General features: G+C 47.0%; 1 protein-coding gene across 1 annotated transcript; it reads right to left on the minus strand.

The window, feature by feature from the left end:
- Positions 1-2,118: 2,118 nt before the first annotated feature.
- slitrk6 (SLIT and NTRK-like family, member 6) lies at positions 2,119-18,828 on the minus strand. Its single transcript, XM_068590987.1, has 2 exons — positions 18,330-18,828; positions 2,119-6,116 (listed from the first exon to the last, which is right to left on the minus strand). The coding sequence occupies exon 2, from the start codon at positions 6,099-6,101 to the stop codon at positions 3,573-3,575; it is 2,529 nt and encodes an 842-aa protein (XP_068447088.1). The 5' UTR covers positions 6,102-6,116; positions 18,330-18,828; the 3' UTR covers positions 2,119-3,572.
- Between the last annotated feature and the right edge of the window lie 2,185 nt (positions 18,829-21,013).

Genomic DNA, 21,013 nt, shown 5'->3' on the forward strand with positions numbered 1-21,013 from the left:
TTCTAAACACGTCTTTCAACCCTGAGGAACAGCGTTGGAGCCAATTTTGTCTACAGATCGACATCTTTTCACCTCCTGCACGCACTGAACTCTTTCTCTCCCCCAGCAATCATATCCAACAGCGGGATTGTTCTGCATTTCTGCTGCTCACTGTTCATTAAATGTCAGGAGGAATTAAAGGCGGCAGCTGAAATGAAGCAATGTGTGAGGCGTTTAATTGACTGCTTACTCCAAAGAAGCCGCTGAAACCTTTTGGACGCGAACGAGGGATCGATAATGTTGCCCAGAAGAGATGTTCTGTTGTTGCGCTCCCAGATATGAATATTAATCACTTAGTGGGACGATGCGGTCCAATTTTAACAGACCATTTCATAAAATAATAACTGGGTGAGATATGGATTTTTCCAGGCTGATATTTGAAAGCATTTCCCTCACAAAGCTAATACATCATCTGCAGTACAAATGAGACAGTGGACACTCCGTTAAGTCCACCGCCGCGCCCGTGCTAATGGAGGCAACTCAAACGCTGTTATTGCAATAATACACTGTTATTTGGTGGACGGAAAACGTCATTTGCCTGGCATTTTTTTGAACGCTCGCTCGCAAAAATACAAGGAGAAAAAAAGTCTAATTACATTTGCAGTCACGAGACAGGATTCTTGCCAAAACAAACAGTGTTGGGAATGAATAGTAAATAGTCACAGTTGGTTACTGGTGTATTGTTTGACTTCAGGTCTGTGAGCTTGTTTGACTGTGAATCAGCCCTTTGTGCTCCGAGGCACCAGTGTATGTTTTTCACCATTAGCTACCTTTGCACTTAGGCTTATTACAAGTCGCACAGTCAGCGTCGCTCATGTCGCCACACTTAATTGCGTAACACTCGAGAGCCGGCGAGACCGCCGGTTGTTACTTTTGCAGCAGCAGCCTTGACCTCTAAACAGGAACATCATTAGCGCTAGCGTTCCCAATTGTGTGTATATGCCAAGAGAGACTTTGCTCGAGTGTGCCACCGTGTTTCATCATGGTTGTGCGAATGGAAACAGCAGAGCCTCGTGACGGTCACAAGTGGGCGTCGGACGAAGACGCCGTGCGACGCCGGTGGCTAAAATTAAGAGAAACATGACGACACAAATGCATAAAATGCATTTCTCCTGAAACTAAATTATCGTTCTCTTGTACGCTCTTTCTTTATTAAAACATATTCGACTCTTTCACAGGGCTTTCTACTCGCTGGAGTGTTATGAGGCTCTTCTAACTGGTGTCATCATGACACTTATTAAGTGAGATTTTTTTTGAGTTTCGGCTGTTGACTTATCTTATAAAATGGATCTAGTACCACTGCGGCGCCGTTGCAACATGGACGCCGCAGCGAGTTCCCGCTCAGAAAAGATTTCATTTATTTGAAGCGAGCACCCAAAACAAATACTCTCTCTGAACACAGATATGCACTTTGCTAATGCCTCACCTTTTTAGAGCAGCGCATTGCTCATCAGTCTCGCAGAATCGGTCTGCGGAGAATAATTTGTCTTCCCTGCTGCGTGTGCGTATGCCTCCGTGAGTTTGCATGCCTTTAAAGGATGCGTGCCGGCACACAAATTCATCGACATTTATTTACCCGTGCTGGTGTGCTTGTGTTTGTATTGGAGTGCTGCACACGTGTCCGTGTTTTCCCAGCGTTGTGCACCGCGAAGTTATGGGTGTGTTCTTCCCAAGGAGCTTCAAATGCATCAATTATGACAGAAAATGGAGGCATTAGAGAGGGTCCGTCGTCCTCCCCGGGGAGGAAGGGGATGAAAGGCAGGCGGGAGAGCAAGATTGGTGGAAAGCCCAGCAGCCATTGTTGTGATTAAGGACCAGGTTTGAGCCATCGTGGGGGGTTAAATTATTCACACAGCAGGGAAACAAACATGCATGCACACATCCATATGCACCGTGGAGGACTGAACCAATTAGGAAGGGGATGTCATTCTTTTGGGCTCAGCTGCGTCAATTAGTCTACATCTTGTGCACACATCACTGTACAGTGCTTAGGAAGCTCAGAAGCTCATGGATGTTGTCTGAATGCGGTACACGCTGTACTTACCATCAAGTACTCCACTTGTATGTAATATTGCAACTCTTTATTTCCTGTTTCAGTTACAGCTTCTGTTTATATTCTGTACAGCACTGAAGGCACACATAAAACAAAGATATAATGGAACATATGTACAAAATATACAGAATAAATATAATCATTTTTGAAGTCGTCGAGTAGAAAAGCTACGGAGTGTGTGCTTACATGAACCGTCTCGAATGTTCCCAGGAGTGTGAACGGAGTGTGTCGCGTCGATTTCCGACAGTGTCAACATTGCAAATGTCAGTCGCCGGCAGTCCATCGTCGCTTTGAAGCAGAGAAGCGTTTGGCTGGAGTCAGCCGGCAGGTTGTCTGCTTTGGGAGACGGGGAGCGGTTGGGGGATGTTTCGCTCGTGAGAAACCGCTCATGTGCAAACGGCTTCATATTCTCCGCCTCGATACAGTTCCAAACAGTTCCCAATCAGCCAGTCAGCATGAGGAAGGAGTTCCTGAATGGTGTTTGGAGTGTTGTCCCGACATGAAACTGTGTTGTGAAACGCCTTTTCTCGCATACAGTCGCGCACACAAACACACACTGAAACGTCATACACGTTTGTGGCTCTTTTTTTTTTTCTAGCAGAAAACAGAAAAACAAACAAACAAAAAGTTTCAGCAGGACTTTGTTGATTGTCATGCACCATCCTATGGCATTTGATTAGTGCAATGCATTTTTTTTACAAGATTACAGATGAATATAATATATACTGTACTTTTAAGTGCTGTATTTACTGATTGACAGAAAATAAAACATCCTTCTCTGAATGTCACCAGTTTGTATATAAAAATAAATAAAGGACCTATGCCTGCAACGGTGCAGTGGACTGGATCAATGAAAATAGCAGTGGAACCACACTCTTATCGCTGTTTCCCAATGTACAGTTGGCATTTTGCTGACTACGGCACAATGAGCATTCTGGTTACAGCATTCCAGCTGGCGTATGTTGACAGAGGGCGTAATCAGGTCATATCTAGAGTCAGGATAGTCTGATTAAACAGCAATTCTGGGTCAAGCGGCGATTGGAATTCACCCACTTCTTTCCAAACATCTGCTTTATCCTATCAGGATGTCAGACTGTGGTGTGTGTGTGTGTGTGAGAGCTTTACGGATCAATTCATTTGGTGGCAGTGTGCCATGGAAATGTATTCAATCATCCAAAGCTGATTTGAGTTGATTTCACAGAGGGTTTCAGCCCAGGCCCAGTCAACACACAGGTTCTTTAAGTTACATTTGGCCTACATGACTACACCTTTCACCAGCTACATCACATGGCTGTCAACGGATAAAAGGTAACACACACTAAACCAGTTACATTCTGTGCTACGATTAAACTTAAAGTGATGTGCCCATGATATATATATCACACTGTGGAAAGTACAGGAGGGCAAACAGGACAAGGCACTTGGTTGAAAACATAATATATTTATATATATAGTTTTCTTTTTTTTTTTCTGCTGTAGCTCAGTTAAATGCAGTTTGATGCTCCAGAACCTCCAAATAGTCCGGCTCAGTATGCAAGTTAGCCTTGAGTTCAAAGTACTCGTTCTTAGTTTGCTCGAGCATGACCTTGCGTGGTCGCGAGTACATAATCGTCTCCATTAGCTTTAACTCCTCCTGGTGCCCCGGGACCTGCATGTCCACGGCCGACTGCAGCTGGGGCATGTTTTTCCGAAGGTACTCCGTTATTCCCAGCTGCTGCAGCTCCTTCTCCCTCTCCAGAATGTTCCGGTACAGCGAGTTGGGGTTCCCCAGCGTGACGAACTCGGCGGGGCACTCCCCGGTCATCGGTCGGAACTTCGAGCCGGGGTTCCCCGTGAGCGGCGACGTGTTCTCCTTCTCCATGATGCTCCGGCAGACGTGGTGCTTGGCGCCGGGCTCGTCCAGGCCGTAGTCCAAATCGCCGTCGTGCTCCTTGTGCTGCGAGCAGTAGGTGGGGTTGCGACAGATCTGGACGATGGGACTGTGCGACCGCTCTTCGTACAGCGTGGCGGACCCCGTCCTCTGCGTCAGCGTGTGGTGCGTCGTCTTCTGCCCGTACATGCTGTAGTGGAGGTGGATGGGGCTGCTGCCGCTGTTCTCCCTGGGCTGCTCCTCCGCCGCTTTCCTCTTCGCCCTCCGCCGCCGCCGGTGCACCACGAACACCACCAGTCCGGCCGCGCAGAATATAATCATGAGGATGACCATGAGGAGGCTCAAGATGAGCACGGAGAGTGGGACGGTGTCCATGAGGGAGCTGAGCAGACCCTCGTCGGCGCCGTCGGGCCCCAGGGTGGCCGTCACGCTCTCCTCCCCGTCCGGGGACATGGGGTAGTAGGTCCCCAGCCCGGGACACAGCAGCTCGTGGCGTATGCTTCGGAGCTCGGCCTGCATCATTTTCTTGGGGGTGTGACACAAAATGGAGCCCACCACTGTGTCCTTTCTGAGCTTCTCCACCCATTGTTTGAGGCTGAGCAAGTCACAGCTGCAGTCCCAGGGGTTGTCCTCTAAATAAATCTGCTCCAGCGAGTCGAGTTGATCGAGCACGTTGCTCACTGGCAGGTGCATAAGTAGATTCTTCCTCAGGTTTAATTTGGTGAGGGGCACGTTGCGAAAGATCTGCGCCGGAAGAGAGCTGAGCAGGTTGTTATTTAATGACAGCAGCTTCAGGTTGGACAGGGGATTAAATGTGCCTGGAGCAATCTCTTTGATAAGGTTGTATTCCAGATACAGGTATTCAAGGTTGTGGAGCCCCACAAACATGGTGGAGAAGAGTTTTTCAATTCGGTTGCCATTCAAATACAGTTTCTTCAAACTGCTCAAGCTGAGGAACGTTTCGTTGTCGATGTAATCGATTCGGTTGTTGGCCAGGTTGAGCAATTCTAAACTGTCGTATGTGACAAAATCGTACTTCAAGAGTTTCTGGATCATGTTTCCCGTCATGACCAGTTTAGTGGGGCTTTGCTGGAGTATCCCGATATCCGATACCTTTTGAATTCCTCGGTCTTGACAATGCATCAAAAAGCCAGCCACGGGGTGATTGTGACAAGAGCAGTGCTCCACACAAGGGCTGCCGGGAATGTGAGACGGCGTCGGCACCTTGGCGTCGTCTTTGGCGTCGTTCACCTTGGGGGTCACTTTGGACGATGGGGTGACGACCATATCCAGGGACTTCGACGGCTCCTCCAGGTTTATATCTGCATGGGACGGGCAGAGGACGTCCCGCTTGACTTTCGCCAGCGTGATCCCCTTGAGGTGATGCGGCGTGCTGCAGACCACGTCCCCGATCGCCGACTGGGCCCTCATGTTCTCCATCCAGATTTTTAAATGTAGAATATCGCAGTCGCAGACCCACTCGTTGTCCTCCAGGAGGAGTTCCATAATCCGTCCGATGTGCTCCAGAAAGCCGACGTACGGCAGCGTCTGGAGCTTGTTGCCACGCAGGTCCAGGTGGGTGAGGGGCACGAACCGGAAGATGTTGTTCGGTAGAAACTCTACGGAGTTATCATTGAGGATGAGGACCTTGAGGCGGATCAGTTTGTTGAAGGCCCCCGGCTCGATGACCCGAATGAAATTCGTGTCAGCTTGGAGAAACTCCAAATTCACCAGACCTTGAAAAGTGTCCTCTTTTAGAGTGACGAGGAAATTGCTATTTATGTGGAGTTTTTTCAGTGAACCGAGAGTGCTAAAGACCCCTGGTTCCAGCTCTTGAATGCTATTACCCCCGATGTGCAGTGAAAGGGCATTCTTAAGCCCTTCCATTTCCTCGGCACGGAGCTCAACCAAGTCATTTTTGTAAAGGTTCAGGTGGAAGGGCACACCTGCCGGGACTTTGATTTGGGAGATTTTGCTGATGTTTCTCTGCTCACAGTTAAGATGAAGGATGCCATCTTTGCCCTCACAGGAGCACAAGGAGTCACAAGACTCGCTTATGGACGATGCCTGTGAGGGATGGATATCTTGGGATCGGGCTGCGGTGAGAAACAAGCCGATGAAAATGATGCAGGGCAGCATTTCGGTCTGAGATATCTGTGAAGAGAGGGGAGAACGGGTGGGGAGGAAACAAAAAATAACATTAAGTGTGTGTTGTCAGTCCCAGTGATCCAACTGTTTCAAGTTTAATGTGTTACATTACATGAACTTAGTATTACAGTGTGAAATGACATTTATGCGTACATGATATGCATGAATGGAAGTCACTCGGCTAGAAGGAAGTAGATTTGAATTGTCTTCATTGTAAAAATGTATGAAAAATATAAAACGGCAGTGTCTACATGCCCACAAAATGAGCCTCGGGTTTATCCTAATGTATCTTCATGAAGTTAACCCTTTGTGGCCTTATGACTGAGCAATGTTATGAGCAGTAAAAATCCTAATAATCCTTATTAATATCATCAAATCCACAGAATCTAGCAGGACACTGTGCTGCCAAATGCATTTCATAGGTTGAGCAATGACAGTAGGACTGCATCTCTTTCCAGTGACTCACACTGAGATAATGGTACATTTAAAGAGTCTCATTTGACTGATTTTCCTGCCCTTTATATGCAGACTCGTCGGAACAAAGACACTCTGTGTGAGTCATACAAAGGAAAAAATCGTCTCTGTCCCTTCAGAGTCCATGTCAAAGTAACATTTATTAAAGACAATTTCAACAAAGAACTGAAAATGATTTTGTCGCGGCTTTATTTTTCGGCCAATTAACGCTCGCCCGACTCGACCGCAAAAGCAACTAATCACGCACCGCGCCCTCGATTCATCAATCGCATTTCTCGTGCGGTTATTCCGATTGTGTTATTCCACTGTACAAAACTGTTCCCCGGGCAGTGAGAGTCAGCTGGAAAAAAAAAGGAAAAAAGTTTAACCAAGCTATCATGAGGAGAGTTCAAACTTTATCGTGAGCGCGTTCCACGCCGAACGACAAGCGACGCGGCAAAATGTGATTTTAATGATGCGAGGCCCCGGTGCCACATCTAAAACCATTACGTTAATTTGACAAAGATCACAATGGATCAAAGGCCGGACCACTCCCGGCGGGGGGGCGGGAGGGGGACCGGTGGAGAAGTAAAGACATCTTCCCCATGATCAAGGATAACGAGATATGCGCCATTCGCTACCAGAAATCTTCAAAGGGATAAAAAAAAAACGTGGAAAGAAGGCGGGACGGCCCAGCTGTTCTTGTTAACAAATCCGATTAGCATCTGGAAAGCTTCACCCTAAAAGGAGAGTTCAGCCGACGCAGCGCGGGGAGAACTGTGCTCGTCACCAAAACCGAAACCTGAGTCATGATCTGTCTATAATTGGTACGCCGTTCTCTTTTGACATGAGTTAAAAAACAATTACTTCTCCTTACTGAATGTCAATGAGACGTAGGGAACATCTCGGGGGTGGATTGGAGTTTATCTATCCATCGTACCGCACTATATATTCATTTACATACTTGAAACGGCCTGACTACAAACGCTAAAAGATGAATTACATTACTGTCGTTAGTTCAGACAAAAGTTTTCCCAACCTCACACACACACACACAACATGGCCGGTGTCTGAAGGGGTGTTAAAACCCCTGGACAGAGCTCTCAGCTCCAGAGACCAAAGCTGAATCTGAAGGAGTCTCTAAAATAGTAGCGTTACTCTCCTCGTCCTCTTTGAAATGTTCGTCCTGCCCGTTTTCAAAAGTGCCTACTTTTTTTGTGTGATGCTGCTGGGTGAAGCCAAAATTGATGAAATCCAAGACAACACTATCTCCAGCATCTTTGATGTATTCATCTCTACCCTCAAGGTCACTCGAAACCTTTCAGCCAGATCTAGACTCTCACACCACAAACCCCGGATAATATTACGCAGAACACAAAACAACATGAGACAAAAGGAACAACTTGGAGCACGGCCCTCTCACCGGCCACGCTGCACTACAAGGCCCCGTTTCTGATTTCTACAGGGATTCACCACAACATCAGAAGGAACGCACCAAGAATTATAATTAGTTGGCTCATCTCGCCTCCAGGGACATCCAGTGCTCTGATGTGGATGTGACAGGGAGACCCAGCAATGACAAGGAAGGCTTTACAAGTCTGAAGCAAAACCTTGAGTTGTGCAAATACTTAATACAAATGTTATTTGGGTATGTAAATGTTTGTGATAATGAATTTAGGCAACATTGTCACAGTATTTTGTCTGATTTTATCGCGTTATAAATAATTATATTGGATTATCGGCTATTCTTTCCATATCTTATCTGTTACTGGAACAGGCACTCAAGATACAGATTGCTAATTTGCAATAGTGCTGTGTTGCGTGCATCTTTCGTCTTTCTTCTATATCAGGCATTTAGGCGGATGAAGATGACGTAAAATGCAAATAGAAAATGTGAAGTGTAAAACTCGGAGGCGTTGAAATCGCCCACGTTTATGAAGTCGGTTATACGGTGCAGCTAGAAAATGATTATCTTCAATCAATAACTGGCAGAACATGTGGAGATATGAAGTGCTAAGGAAATCCTAGTGAAACGCACAACCTTGAATTTGTCAAACCTATTAAATATGTGTTGTTTAGACAGTGGTAACATTCAGAAAATGGCTCCAAAAACCTGGCAACCCAGAGCTGTGTCCTGTCATTTCCTTTTCATGCGTCATGGCACCCGAGGCCCTCACCTCTGTGACCCTGATGGCTCGTAAGACAATGAGGAATGAAACAGACGTTATCGCTTACTGCATGATAACGCTGCAGAGGGCAGATATGAAGGAGGCGTTAGCCTCGAGCTTTCTTTCTTCCCTATTTCAAACAGACTTCTCCAGCTGATCCATTTTCCAGGTAATCAATGTTGCATGGGACTCAGCGTGACGGGCACGGGAGATGAAACGCTCTTCCCCGGTGCCAGTATTCGGATGCGCTCCCTTATTCAAATGTGCATCTTCTTGCTGTTCAGACAACTTAATTAGAGAGCCACTGAAGCCCTGCGAGATCTCACCTCATGCATGTGTGTGCAGCCAAGTCATCGTCCGACATTAAATGGAAAAAGAAACGAGTGCGGAGCTGAGGAGGAAAAGAGAGTGGAGAGAGGAGGAACTCTTTTTATGGGATATTTATCACCGATTGAGGCAAGTGCTGGAACGCACACATACGCTGCGGCCACTTAGAGAACCATAAATAGTTTGCTTACACATTATATGTGCCAGCGACATGTTGTATTGTTCCAATGCAATAACGCCTTACATAATATCATGAAGTCCTATTCCTCCATGTTACAGATGTCCCGATGCAATTTTTGCCTCTTCCTGAGTCTGCCGATACGTACCGGTCCAATATCAGCGCGTTAACATAACTCAGTTTCTAAAAACCCATTTTAAATTTGCTGTGAAAAAAAAAAAAAATCAAAAAAAAAAACCTAAATCGTCAACTTCCTTGCTGAAAAACCGCGTGAGGGTTACATTTTGAACACGCCACGATAACACTATAATTGACTTTCTCTCAATGCCCATTTTGCTGCACGGAGCTTGAACGCATCATCGCGTCATTTTGCTTCACGGAGCTTGAACGCATCATCACGTCATTTTGCTGCACGGCGCTTGAACGCATCATCGCGTCCTTTAGCCAAGCGGGGCTGCGCGGCCCACCGGCTGCAAAGAGCAATCACTTAACCGCAGGTGTGTAGTACTTAGTTTGCACGTGTGCAGATGTACGGAAGGGGTCCGCATCGCCACCGCGTCACCGTGACGAGTCCTCCTCGACACTCAGAGACAAGTCATGAATACACATGTTCGTATGCCGCACAGATCGCCCTCTGACGAATGCCAATCTTTTCACGATCAACACTTTTAACTATATTCACCGAGTTCACTGCAACTAATATGCTCAACGTGAGGAAGATGACAGGGATTACCAGCCCACGGACTCGGCTGCAGAATATCACATGCAACCCCGCACATCACTCACTGATGTTCGAGTTCAGCCTTTTGACTTTATTGCTCCCTGAAGGGAGCTTTAGTCTTTCGTGGGAAGGTACAGCGTGGCTTTAAAAAAAGGCAGAGGAGTCCTGCAGCGAGCAATGATGAAGTGTCTTGCTCATCGACACGTCAGTAAGACGGCCGACGTCAGAGGCAGGAAGTCGGGTTCACCGCCCCGGCTCGATGATGCCGTCTCGTAGGACACGGCAAACTTAAATATTCCTTTCTACTTCATTTATTCATGTTGCTTCTTGCGGTTTCCTCCCTTTCCAATGAGTGAACGGGCAGATTGTGACTTGGACACAACCTCTGGGAGACAATGGTGATACATTTGGAAATGTCTCACTGAGCGTGTGATCTTCACAAAAGGAGCGCAGAGCACACGTGCCCGTTCCTCCCATCCATTCCGCACGCTTCGAGGCACCGAGCGGCCGGAGCGCCGCGATAACGCTCATTCCCCGCCATACATTTGTCGTATGGCTCGCGGTGAATCGACACACACCATATCCAGACACCGCATGCGACAACACGACGAGGAACCTGCAGCTGAGACTCCTGGAGTGCACCGTCTCCAGTTGACAGTTTAGGACAGTATTTCTAAATAATATGAACACAGTGGAAGTCATGTTCCGTCCTTGTCACTGTCAGAGGAAGTAAAAGCACGCTGGCGCCGCAAATAGCCCAAAAGGCAGGAGCCTAATTCCTTTCTCTGTAGCGTGAGGCAACTTGATGTGCGAGTATGAAAGGCTTGTTATCCCTTGTGGCACCCGACAGATAGAGCCATCCTCCCGACTCCATCAAGACTGATAACAGTCGCTCCGTATTTGTGTTTGAAATCATAGCGTGGGTATCTTTTCTTGGTTTTTAAGAAGACTTCCGCAGCCAGCTCGGCGCTAAACATTTCATGACCTCGGTCCTCCTCATTGCGATGCTACCTGCAGGCCTGGTGATTTATGGTCCTCGACAACAGGGCGGTTGATGGAGTCCATTTTAATTCACCGAACTCTGAGGTTCCCTGTCAGACTTTGGATGAATAGTGTATATTATAACGGGGCGTCATCGACATGTCTGAAATGTAAATGTAATCTGCGCTGCGTAACAAGGCTCAAACACGATGATGGATGGCTCCAAGCAGGTGTGAATTGTTCTTAAGATGAATATTATGATGAGGGTGATGAGGAGGGCTGCACAATTAAGAAGAGTAATCGCAATCATGATCACGACTGCCTGCGATGCTGGCGTGTAAAAAAGGGCGTTCTCGGCACATAACAAATGAAGCGCTTCCAAAAAGCAACAGCCAGTCACCTACTGAGATGTGAGACGAGCCTTTACTGCACTCATTTTCCCGTGTCGATATCTAGATACCTCAGAACCCCATCACCGCCAGAAAAAAACATTTCAATATTGTCAATTTTTCAAATATCGCGCAGCCCTAATATGTACATTAGCTGGAATGCGGCACAACGTGGGAGCGGGAAGCAAATCTTTTTTTTTTCCGTCCCATTTTCTCTCAAGTTGTGACCAAGATTGCTTCTGGTCCGCGTCTGCAGAGACACATTGCAGAGAAGCGTGCAAAAAGTTCCATTTATCTACCAGCTGGACCAAATTCCAGCGTCTTTTAAACTATTAAATCAACCGCCTCCAGGAAGGGAGCGAGGCTGCGGCAGCCCGTGGCCCTCCATCCGGCCGCTCCAGCGTGCAGGAACGGAGATCCTCCTGGCGGTGCGGCAGGCACGCGGCCTCGGCGCCCCGGCGGGGGGGGGCGGCGCGGAGGATCCCGCCACGCGCTCCGACCGGCCGCGTCTTCGGCGGGCGTCGTCGCCGGCCTGTTTAAAAAGCTACGTCGGCAGTGTGCTTATCACGTCACGCAGCAGTCCTGGCAGCTGGCAGCTCATCGTACGGCAAGATGAAAAGCAGCGGGGGGGCTCTCGCTTTTCAGAGAAACCTCACGGGGAGAGAAGCTGACGCAGGTACAAAAAAAAAAAAAACCTGCTTCATTTCCCAGCTACCTTGTGTACTGTATATCCTCTTCCCTAACGCGTACGGCTGGTGGGCCTTCATTTCTGATAGAGAACATATGCATGATAGAACTAATAATAGAAGCACAAAGACTGCGAGGGGAGGGGATGGAGGCTGGCGCTGCTCTCCCCTGGCAAGCGTGATTTAGCAGGCTTGCATTTCAAATGGTCTGTTTAACTAATGCGCAGTAATTAGTTCTCCAGAAAAGGAGCAGGGCAGATTACTCCAGTGAATAGTGGCGTCAAGGTACATTTTGTGAGGGAAGACATCTGCACCAAACAGATGTAGATAGTGTACATTATTGTCCCCGTGAAAAAAAGAGAGGAACTCATTCTATTCAGAGGTGACGAGTGCACAGCAGGACTGGCAATTTGTAGATAACTTCATTGAGAATACTCCATCCGGAGCCACTCGTGTCAGGGACGTCTGGCACGCCGCAAACAAAGCAAAATGATGTGGACATGAATATATATTCCGGGACATTTTTCCCCTCGTGATTGTTGCACTGTAAGGTCATTTTGGAACTAATTATTGATGGTGTGAAGTTGAATTCAAAAGTAGGCGGTCGCGTTTCCCTTTAAATCCCCGTGGCACGCATTGAGAATAACTACATAGAAAGACAATATTCTCGTTCAATAGGTCACGTCATGAGGCGTCCGTGTGATATTGACAGTTTGAGTTGCTTTGAGTTGCTTTGACAGCAGCATTCAGGAGAGTGAGGGTGTCCTATATAATCATCTCCACGTTCTCAGCAGTTTGGATTGCCCATTTAAAGAGAGCACCAACCCTCAGTAAAGAGGCCGCGAGGCAACAGTCGTGACAGTCTTGTGATTCATTCCATAAACATGTGTAGATGGAAGCGTCAGACTCAAAGGAGCCACACATTATAGGTGGGCCGACCTGCTTCCAGAGGATACACAAGCTACAAGGCCTCACGTAGAGTCTGCACCAACAGAATTAGGATCCTAACACAACTGTGTGATGTCGTGTGTCGTTTTGTGAGCAGGCCGTCTTCCCCCATGTTGTTTTTGACCGGCCGATGACCCCGTGTAAGCAAAACAAAATTAAGTACGCTTTCTTTTGAGCTAGCGTTCTCAAACGACGGGTTTTTAGACAGTTTACGGTGGCATGCCGTGTGTGTTTGTGGCATATTTAACTGGTTTGAATGGGGATACACTGTTTACAGATCTTCAACAGAACCCTGCTGACTCTAACTGGACGAACCGCTCTCAAGTGGGAAGCCGTTTTAACGATCACAGCTGCTGGTGGATGTAGTCATTAGCAGCAGCTGAACGGTAGCGTGGCAATTAGCGGGGAGGCCTCCTGTAACAATACACTTTAGAGAAATTTAAATGTGCACAGTACGTGTGTTATAATTTCTGCTTGTGTTTTTGGATGTCGCCGATGGGTTACAGGACTATAATCTACAGTGCTGCCATTTTGCCACTGACGTATCACCAATGAAACTTCCTCAGATGACACATTTTCTGAAATGTTATGTTTACAGATGCAAATGATGCATTCTCTTATCGAATATGCACACATTTGAATCCTATTTTTCCCGGGACAGAAATGGGAACATTGGATAAAGACCGGTTCAGAATTATTGTTTCATTTGTTTTCAAGTTTTTCTTGTTTGGATATAGATTTTTTTTTTCATCATTCCATGAATCTAAAATTACTGTAAACGGACATGGATTTTCACTATGTTTTTAGGAATATAATGTTGTCCAAATCAGCTTGAGTGACACATTGCTCTGTAAAAACCTTGAGAATATAAAGAGGAATGAAACTGTAATTTTGTAAGTGCAACCGAAGTGGAAATTTCTGGCTCAGAGTTTGAGCCTTCACCTGTAATATTCCATAAATTATTCAAGACACTACAGGTGATGCTGACTCTCGGTGAACTTGGGAGAAATCTACAGATTTCAGAGAAGACAGAGAAACACCATATGTATATATGTATGTATATTGTAAGTTTTCTTTCCACAAAAGGCAGGTTTGCGCCTGTAGTGACTTGCCTTATTATAACTGATGTATTCCAGAACATTGAGCTTGTGCACGTCCACGAGTAGAATGAAAAGAACCAAAAAATAAATAAAACGAACAAAAGAAAGCTGTCCCCGGTTTTAAGCCCCGTGGATTAGCTTTCAGCTAGCCTAGCAAAAACACATCCAAAGTTCCTTCAGCTCTTGTGCCGGAGAAAAAGTAATAACAGGCCGGGAGATTATCTCAAAGTCACGGACGATCTCGCACTGTTTGGGAAACACGCGGGGGCGAGTTGTCTCTGCGATTTAAATGTATATGAACCTTCTGCCTGTGGACTCGACGCTTCCAATACTGGGGTCACTTTAAGTCACTTTATGATGCAGCGCCAGCAGAGCAAGCCTGCGCCCGTTGGACACCCCGAGCAGAGGCAGGCGCACACGCAACGGAGATAATAAGACTCGTTTGGAACTGCCAGTATCAGACGGAGCCGACGCCAGCAGTCCACAGACGGTTGCAGAGAATCTGGGTTGAAGGGGAGAAAAATATTATTCACAGACGACTGGAACAGAGATCCACTCAACAGCCCTCAACAGGCTGGTTGGAAGATGGAAGAGCCGCTTGATGTCAAGTCTCTATGCAAATCGGTGCATGATCTATATGTAGTTCACTGTTTTCACACCGTTTTCATCCCACATGGTGTTTGCTTGTGTTTTGCCAAATGACAGGAAGTAAGAGATGGGAAAACAACAACCCTCAATGATGCAATTTAACTTAAAAAAAACGGGGCTGTTAACAATCAAAAGCTGCGGTGTCTGATGGATAAAAGACACGTTTCATCAGGATAGACTCATGGGATCTCAGTCCACATTTGGGGTGATTAAAAAAATAAATAAAAATGAAGATATATGTTTACATAAATGTCTTGTCTGGCGGTGCGTTGAATAATTCATGAGATTACACTCGAGGCAGCAACTTTAACGCATATTTGAGTAAGAGGTAACTTGTTTTTCTGCCCCATTTTCCCTTTTTGAGATCAGGTACAGTGGCCCGAGTTAATTGAGTGTCTAATGACTTAACAGCTGCAGAGACTTGAGCTGACCCACGTCGTCGTCCTGAACGAGACCTTTCAAGACCAATTAAGTGGGAATGCCACACTGGGCACTGCGAGGGGCCGGACTGGATTTTAAATCCTGTTCAAACCTGCCTGAAGGACAAAAGCTTCAAAAGCTGTAATCACACGACACGTTATGACACCCATAATTCCTTATTTGTATTTGGGATAGATTACTGCCTGCTGGGCACCTGGAAAAAAACATCATAACAGAGACTAAAGATTAAAAGACATTTACAGTACAACACAGCACATACTGTACCGCACACGTGACGCACGGTTGCGTCTCAAACACAAAAGGGCTGTTTACCGTCGCTAAATAATCTGCTCGCGGAGCGTTTTTCACGTGAACGCTCTCACGGCACATCGCCGAGCGCCGGCGGCGGGCCTTTGAACGCGCTCGGCAAAAGGTTGATGGACGGCCGACGGAGGGATGGGCGGACTCATCGGCGCCCGTCACGACTTGTCTGTTTTCCCAGAGGACGGTCGAAAAAGCACTGTTATTCGCGAGATGTCACTTTGAAACATTGATCAGAAACACGGCTTTTGCATAAACCGCCGAGGCTTTAAGTGCTGCTGCTGCGTTCAAAACGAGGCTCCTGACGTGAGGAAGTGGAGAGCACCAGGGCTCTCAAAGTGGAGAAATCTAGTGGAGCCCTGCAAGGACTTTAATAACAGATCCACATGCCTGAAGCTCCCACCTCCTATATATGTCAAAGAGCTTTATAGCAAGAAGGATTTTTTTCTTTTTTTTAGTGAAAGAGGCAATTTCCCTCCAGGTGTTTTTGAAATAACACGCACACACACCTGCAACGCAGCGAGGGGTGATGCAGCACAAACAGGCAAGAGCTAGTTTTAATAACACTGAATACCTGGGAAAAGCATTTCACGGAGAGTGCTTCACAGGGAGAATCCTCCCCGCTCATTTATACCAATTTGCCCGAGCCGTAAACCTCAATGCAACACGCGGAGCAGATAACACCAACGACCTGGCTTAGCAGCACTGCAGGGACTCCACCTGCTCTACCTCGTCTCCTTATTCACTCAAAAGGTCACCGACCAACAGTTGCGAGCGTCCCATTATACTTAAAGTCGGGCCGCTTTCGCTACAGAACGAGAGAATGCGAGACAGCGAGACTTGTTGCGCGGTCCAGCGAGGGGTTGTTTCATTCCAGCCTGACATGGGATAGCAGATTAGAGCCCCCTGCACTCTATTGCCGCTCTCCTCCTCCTCCCACCGCCACCACCACCAAAGCCTTGTTTGTGCAAGCGCACGAGGCTCTGACCGTCCATCAACTTTCCCCGGAGCGCCCATGCAGTGTTCCCCGGCACCAATTATGGCCAGGACTTGTCCCTTCTCTCCTCTGGATCCGAAGTGATGTGGCCTGCCCTACAGGGTCGACACCACCGCTACACCCACATATCCGCAGAGAGTCCTGCCAGCGCCCGCGGCCCTCCACCGCCATCCTGGAGAAATGATAATTATGACATCCGCCCACTCAAGAGGCAAGAGATAGTTCAACTCCCATGCCCCTTGTTCCAGACCTTTTTTTTTTAAATTTTATTTTATTTTTTGGACCGATTCAATATTCTGTGGGCTCGCGGTGCTTTCTCCATGACACAGAGGAGGCAGGGGCCTCTCCAATATATCTGTGGGTTTCCTCTATCTGAAAGTAGTGTGGTTTATTAATAACGTTTCACAATGCTCTCCTCCCCGCTCTGCCCCCTGATGCTCTTAAATAAACAGCAGACTGCCCTCACCGGTCACCCCTTTCCTTTCGGCTGTTTCACACATTGCATTGCGACGCCTATACAAACACTTGTGCTTCCCCCGTTCACTGCGAGGCCATTTGTTCAGCGGGGGCCCAATCAATAGCTGTTGGTTGTTGGTGTTGAGCCTCTGGGAGTCTTCACGACTTCAAATACTTATATGCAGATCTCTTGTTACATGTTTTATGAGAAAGCAGGAACACGAGCCATTAGCAGCATACAACACCCCCTTTGTGAATGCTCCCTTGTTGAATGATTCGTTAAATTGGCCCTCAAACCAACCATCAATAATTAATCTCACACTATGCAGACACATGAGGCTTGAGCAGCCCATACATTTATGGCAAGGGGCGCTTATAACCAAGCTATTAACCTAGAGATGCATCCAAGCAAATAATTAGGGCCCAAACTCAATTATGCAATTCACAACTAAAAGCTAATTAGACACTTCTTCTCCCCCTCATTAACTTGTATTTAAGTAGGACTATAACCTCACTCTCACATTGTGGGAGGGGAGGGGGCTGATTAAATTAGGCTTGTATGCACTAAAGAGGTATTTAATCCATCCCAATCTACAATGTAACCATGTGCATGCGCAATGTTAACAACGCTGCGCGACGCTCAATTCCTTTAAATGAGATCAACAGACACAACATGCTTCTGATAAAAGAAGAAGAAACCCCTCCTCTCCGATTGGCTGAGGTCCGTCGTGATGCAGTCCTCATTAAACACACCTGCGACCACTGACAGTCAATATACATATTCATACGCGGAGGAGCCGCGGCGCAGCGGTAATTCGAATGCGCGCTCATCGACGTCAGACAAATAGAGCCGCTTGAAGTTAAAAAAGCAGTGTGTGGGCACAACACCAGTCCTGATTAACATACGCGTAGGATCCAGTAACTGCGGGTGGCAAGCGGCCAGGTGTGCTCGAGGTAATAGAGCCTCCTCAGGAAAAACTCCCTGCTCGCTCACTCCCTCTCTCTCTCTTCCTTCCTTCCAAGTCCAGGCACTTTTTTTTCTGACAGGACTAGCTGCTTGTGGCGAACAACTAACGCTGCATGTTGACACCTCAGTCCACATACAGTACTGTGCATTTCACAGGAATGTACTTAGGTGTAAAAATAAATAAATAAATAAATAAATAAAACATGGAGGGACACGCTGCTGTGTAACATACTGCAGCTAGTTGGAACCTGCCCATGATGGACACCTGGATTCCTTGAGACTTATAGGCTGTTGTATTATACAGAAGGGTAAAACCTTCCATTAAGCCCACCTGGTCATAACACAATAAAGTAATTGAGCACATTCACGTTTTAGTGACAAATACATACACACACACACACATACATATATATTATTATTATTATTATTTTTTTTACAAGTGACTGCTTCTTGGCTTACCGTCTTACACAGATGAAAAAGAGGGGAATGCTATTCCAAATGTCACCGTACTCAGTCCATCAGTATACGAGGGAGACCGACGCAACGCAGAGGACTAACCTCCTCAACACTTTCTCTTCGGTCCTTTAAAAGGCAAAACAAAAACAAAAAACAGGCTCACACACGGAGAAACTTCACAGGACCCGTCGCTCCCCACTTGTCCTCTCGGGTCCACAGTCTTTTTCTCGAGTCTGACACCGCTGTCACACACCGATTATTCCCTTTTGGCGCGAGGAGCTCGCGGAGAGCTTCTCTTTCTCTCTCCGGTCCCGGGATGCCCGATGTGTCGCCCTCCTCCCGCAGCCTCCTCGGAATTAATTAGGATTAAGTTGCGGGTTCGGGCCACGGGGACAGCGCACTGCTGTGACTAGAAGCACTCTATTCTGTCTTGTGATAGGGGGGGCCACTCTGAAGGATGAGGGCGCGCACCGGGTCCAGCTCATGCGCCGCGCCGCGCGCTCTGTGGAGTTAACCAATCTGCGATATATTGGAGTTGCTCCGCAATTTGCATGCTGTAGAGGTGGACGACCGAGACTGGAAGCTGCGTCAAGTCAGGCACAGTAGATGGAGGGAGTTCTGGCGGTGCCCTTCACAATAAAAGCCCAATGCTCCAGTGACACGAGCGCGATTGAATTTATAGTTTCCCATTGAGCAACATCCCCCCCCAACACATAAGGCATTCTATAAAATAACCCTTTTCTATATAATAAACACATTGTTTCATAAACTCAAATGGGTATTCTATCCGTGTTTCATCTCTTTCCAAGCAAAACGTCATGCACTTTTATTTAGAAGGAAAAGTCACTGAGCTTCCGGGATTTCCCAGTCTATATCTGGTAGTAGTTGATGCAACTGGGAAAGCTCTGTAGCAGTTCCACAGAGCTCCTCCTCTTGGTTCTTACGTTGCTTTTAAGAAGAAGAACATTTGCATTGATGGGCTTTAAATAGCCCGGCTGCAGCACCATGACACTAATGCTAAAGATGCAGCCAGCCAACCAACACAACAAGAACCCTCTTTATTCAAAAAACATCTAGTGTAACAGAATCGGTCCTTGCTGATTCTATTACTCATCTTCAAGCTGGCATCAAACAAGATGCTGCAGTGCAAACCAGCTCCAGCTTTGATGGATCAAAACACCAGCAAGCTACTGATTCGTCTGAACATCCAAACCCCCGGCCGGCATCCACCGGCGCCTACTGGTTGCCCACGTTCAGGTGGGCCGGGTATGTCTCTCTCACGGTGCAGTTTGCGTGTGTCTGCCATGGGAAGCCAAACGTGTTTGTCACAGGATTAGTGTGACTGCACCTCCGAGCTGGAGCGTCCCGAGTGGTGCACGTCCTCGCCAGTGACCCAACCCAGATAGTTCTTTAAAAAAAAAAAAGGGTGGTGGTGGTTGGAGGATTGCAGAAGTCAACGTGACAAAACGGCAACCTTGGAAACCCTTGCAATGGGGCCCCTAGGAGTTAATGCAGGACAAAAGTTAGCCAGTACACTTTACCACTTGCACGTTAATTTACATGTTTTAAAAGCAAGTGCTGGAGTATTTAAAATGTCACTCTCACCCTCTCTCTTCCAGAGTAAACACACACTGTCCTGGCAGTGGCGCTCAACCACTTCCTGGATTTCCAGCCACCAAAAAACCATTATGCACCTTTTGTCCATAACTTCTTTATGAGCTGTTTCTAAGCAGTGACTAATAGCAAATAAAAAAAAACAGATAAGATGCTTATCTGTTTTGTGCTCCCTTTGTGGACAGGGACAAGGAGCAAACTGGGTGTGGCTGGCTGTCATCGGGATTATTAACGTCTTTTATTGATCTGAACACAGAACGAGGTGGCCCGAATCAGATTAAATATTAACCCCGCTGATGTGCAGACGGGACATCAATAGTGACCACAAGTGTAACGCAAAACATGATTTTACCTTGTGGAAGACGGGGAGGTGAAGAGAGTGCAGGGAACCGGTGCGATGTGAACTTCCTGATCTGTCAACAAAAAATGCCCTGCAGCGTTCTTTTGATGCTGGGAAAACTTTATTCAAAACTATGTTTGCACTTCAAACGGCATGCCACACTTTGTGCTCCACTTTGTAGCACCGTGGCAGAGCACTGAACAGACCGTGGGTGGACAAAATAAGAGAAACATGGCATCATGCAATGTATGGCGCCGCAGGAAGTCGCTGTCAGGGGCTTGCTCATGTAACGGACTTGTTCAGGACACAGAAGAAGTCGGTTCCGTTGAATTTTTCCAGCACTTGTTTATTTTTCTGCAGAAGACAACACACATACATTTCCTTCCAGTCTGTCTCCGCACATGAACCTCCTTCAACGGTAACTCACTTTTGTGAAAAGTCAGACGGAACTACCGTAAAATAACAAAAGAAAACACATACCTGCAGAAGACAACACACATACATTTCCTTCCAGTCTGTCTCCGCACATGAACCTCCTAAACACACAGAACAACGTATACAGGGAAAATATATGACAAGGCGGCCGGATATGAACAGTGCAATTGGCGCCAAATAAAAACACCCACAAAACACGCATTTCTGCCGTCCAAACTATCAACCCGACAGCTGGACACCGCGAGCGCATCAGCGACCATCACCGTGTCCAACAAACGGTTACATTTGAGAAGAATAA

The sequence above is a fragment of the Clinocottus analis genome, unplaced genomic scaffold (genome assembly GCF_023055335.1).
Source record: "Clinocottus analis isolate CAN_PGR_092001 unplaced genomic scaffold, fCliAna1.0.p SCAF_24, whole genome shotgun sequence".
In the NCBI taxonomy this organism is placed as follows: Eukaryota; Metazoa; Chordata; class Actinopteri; order Perciformes; family Cottidae; genus Clinocottus; species Clinocottus analis.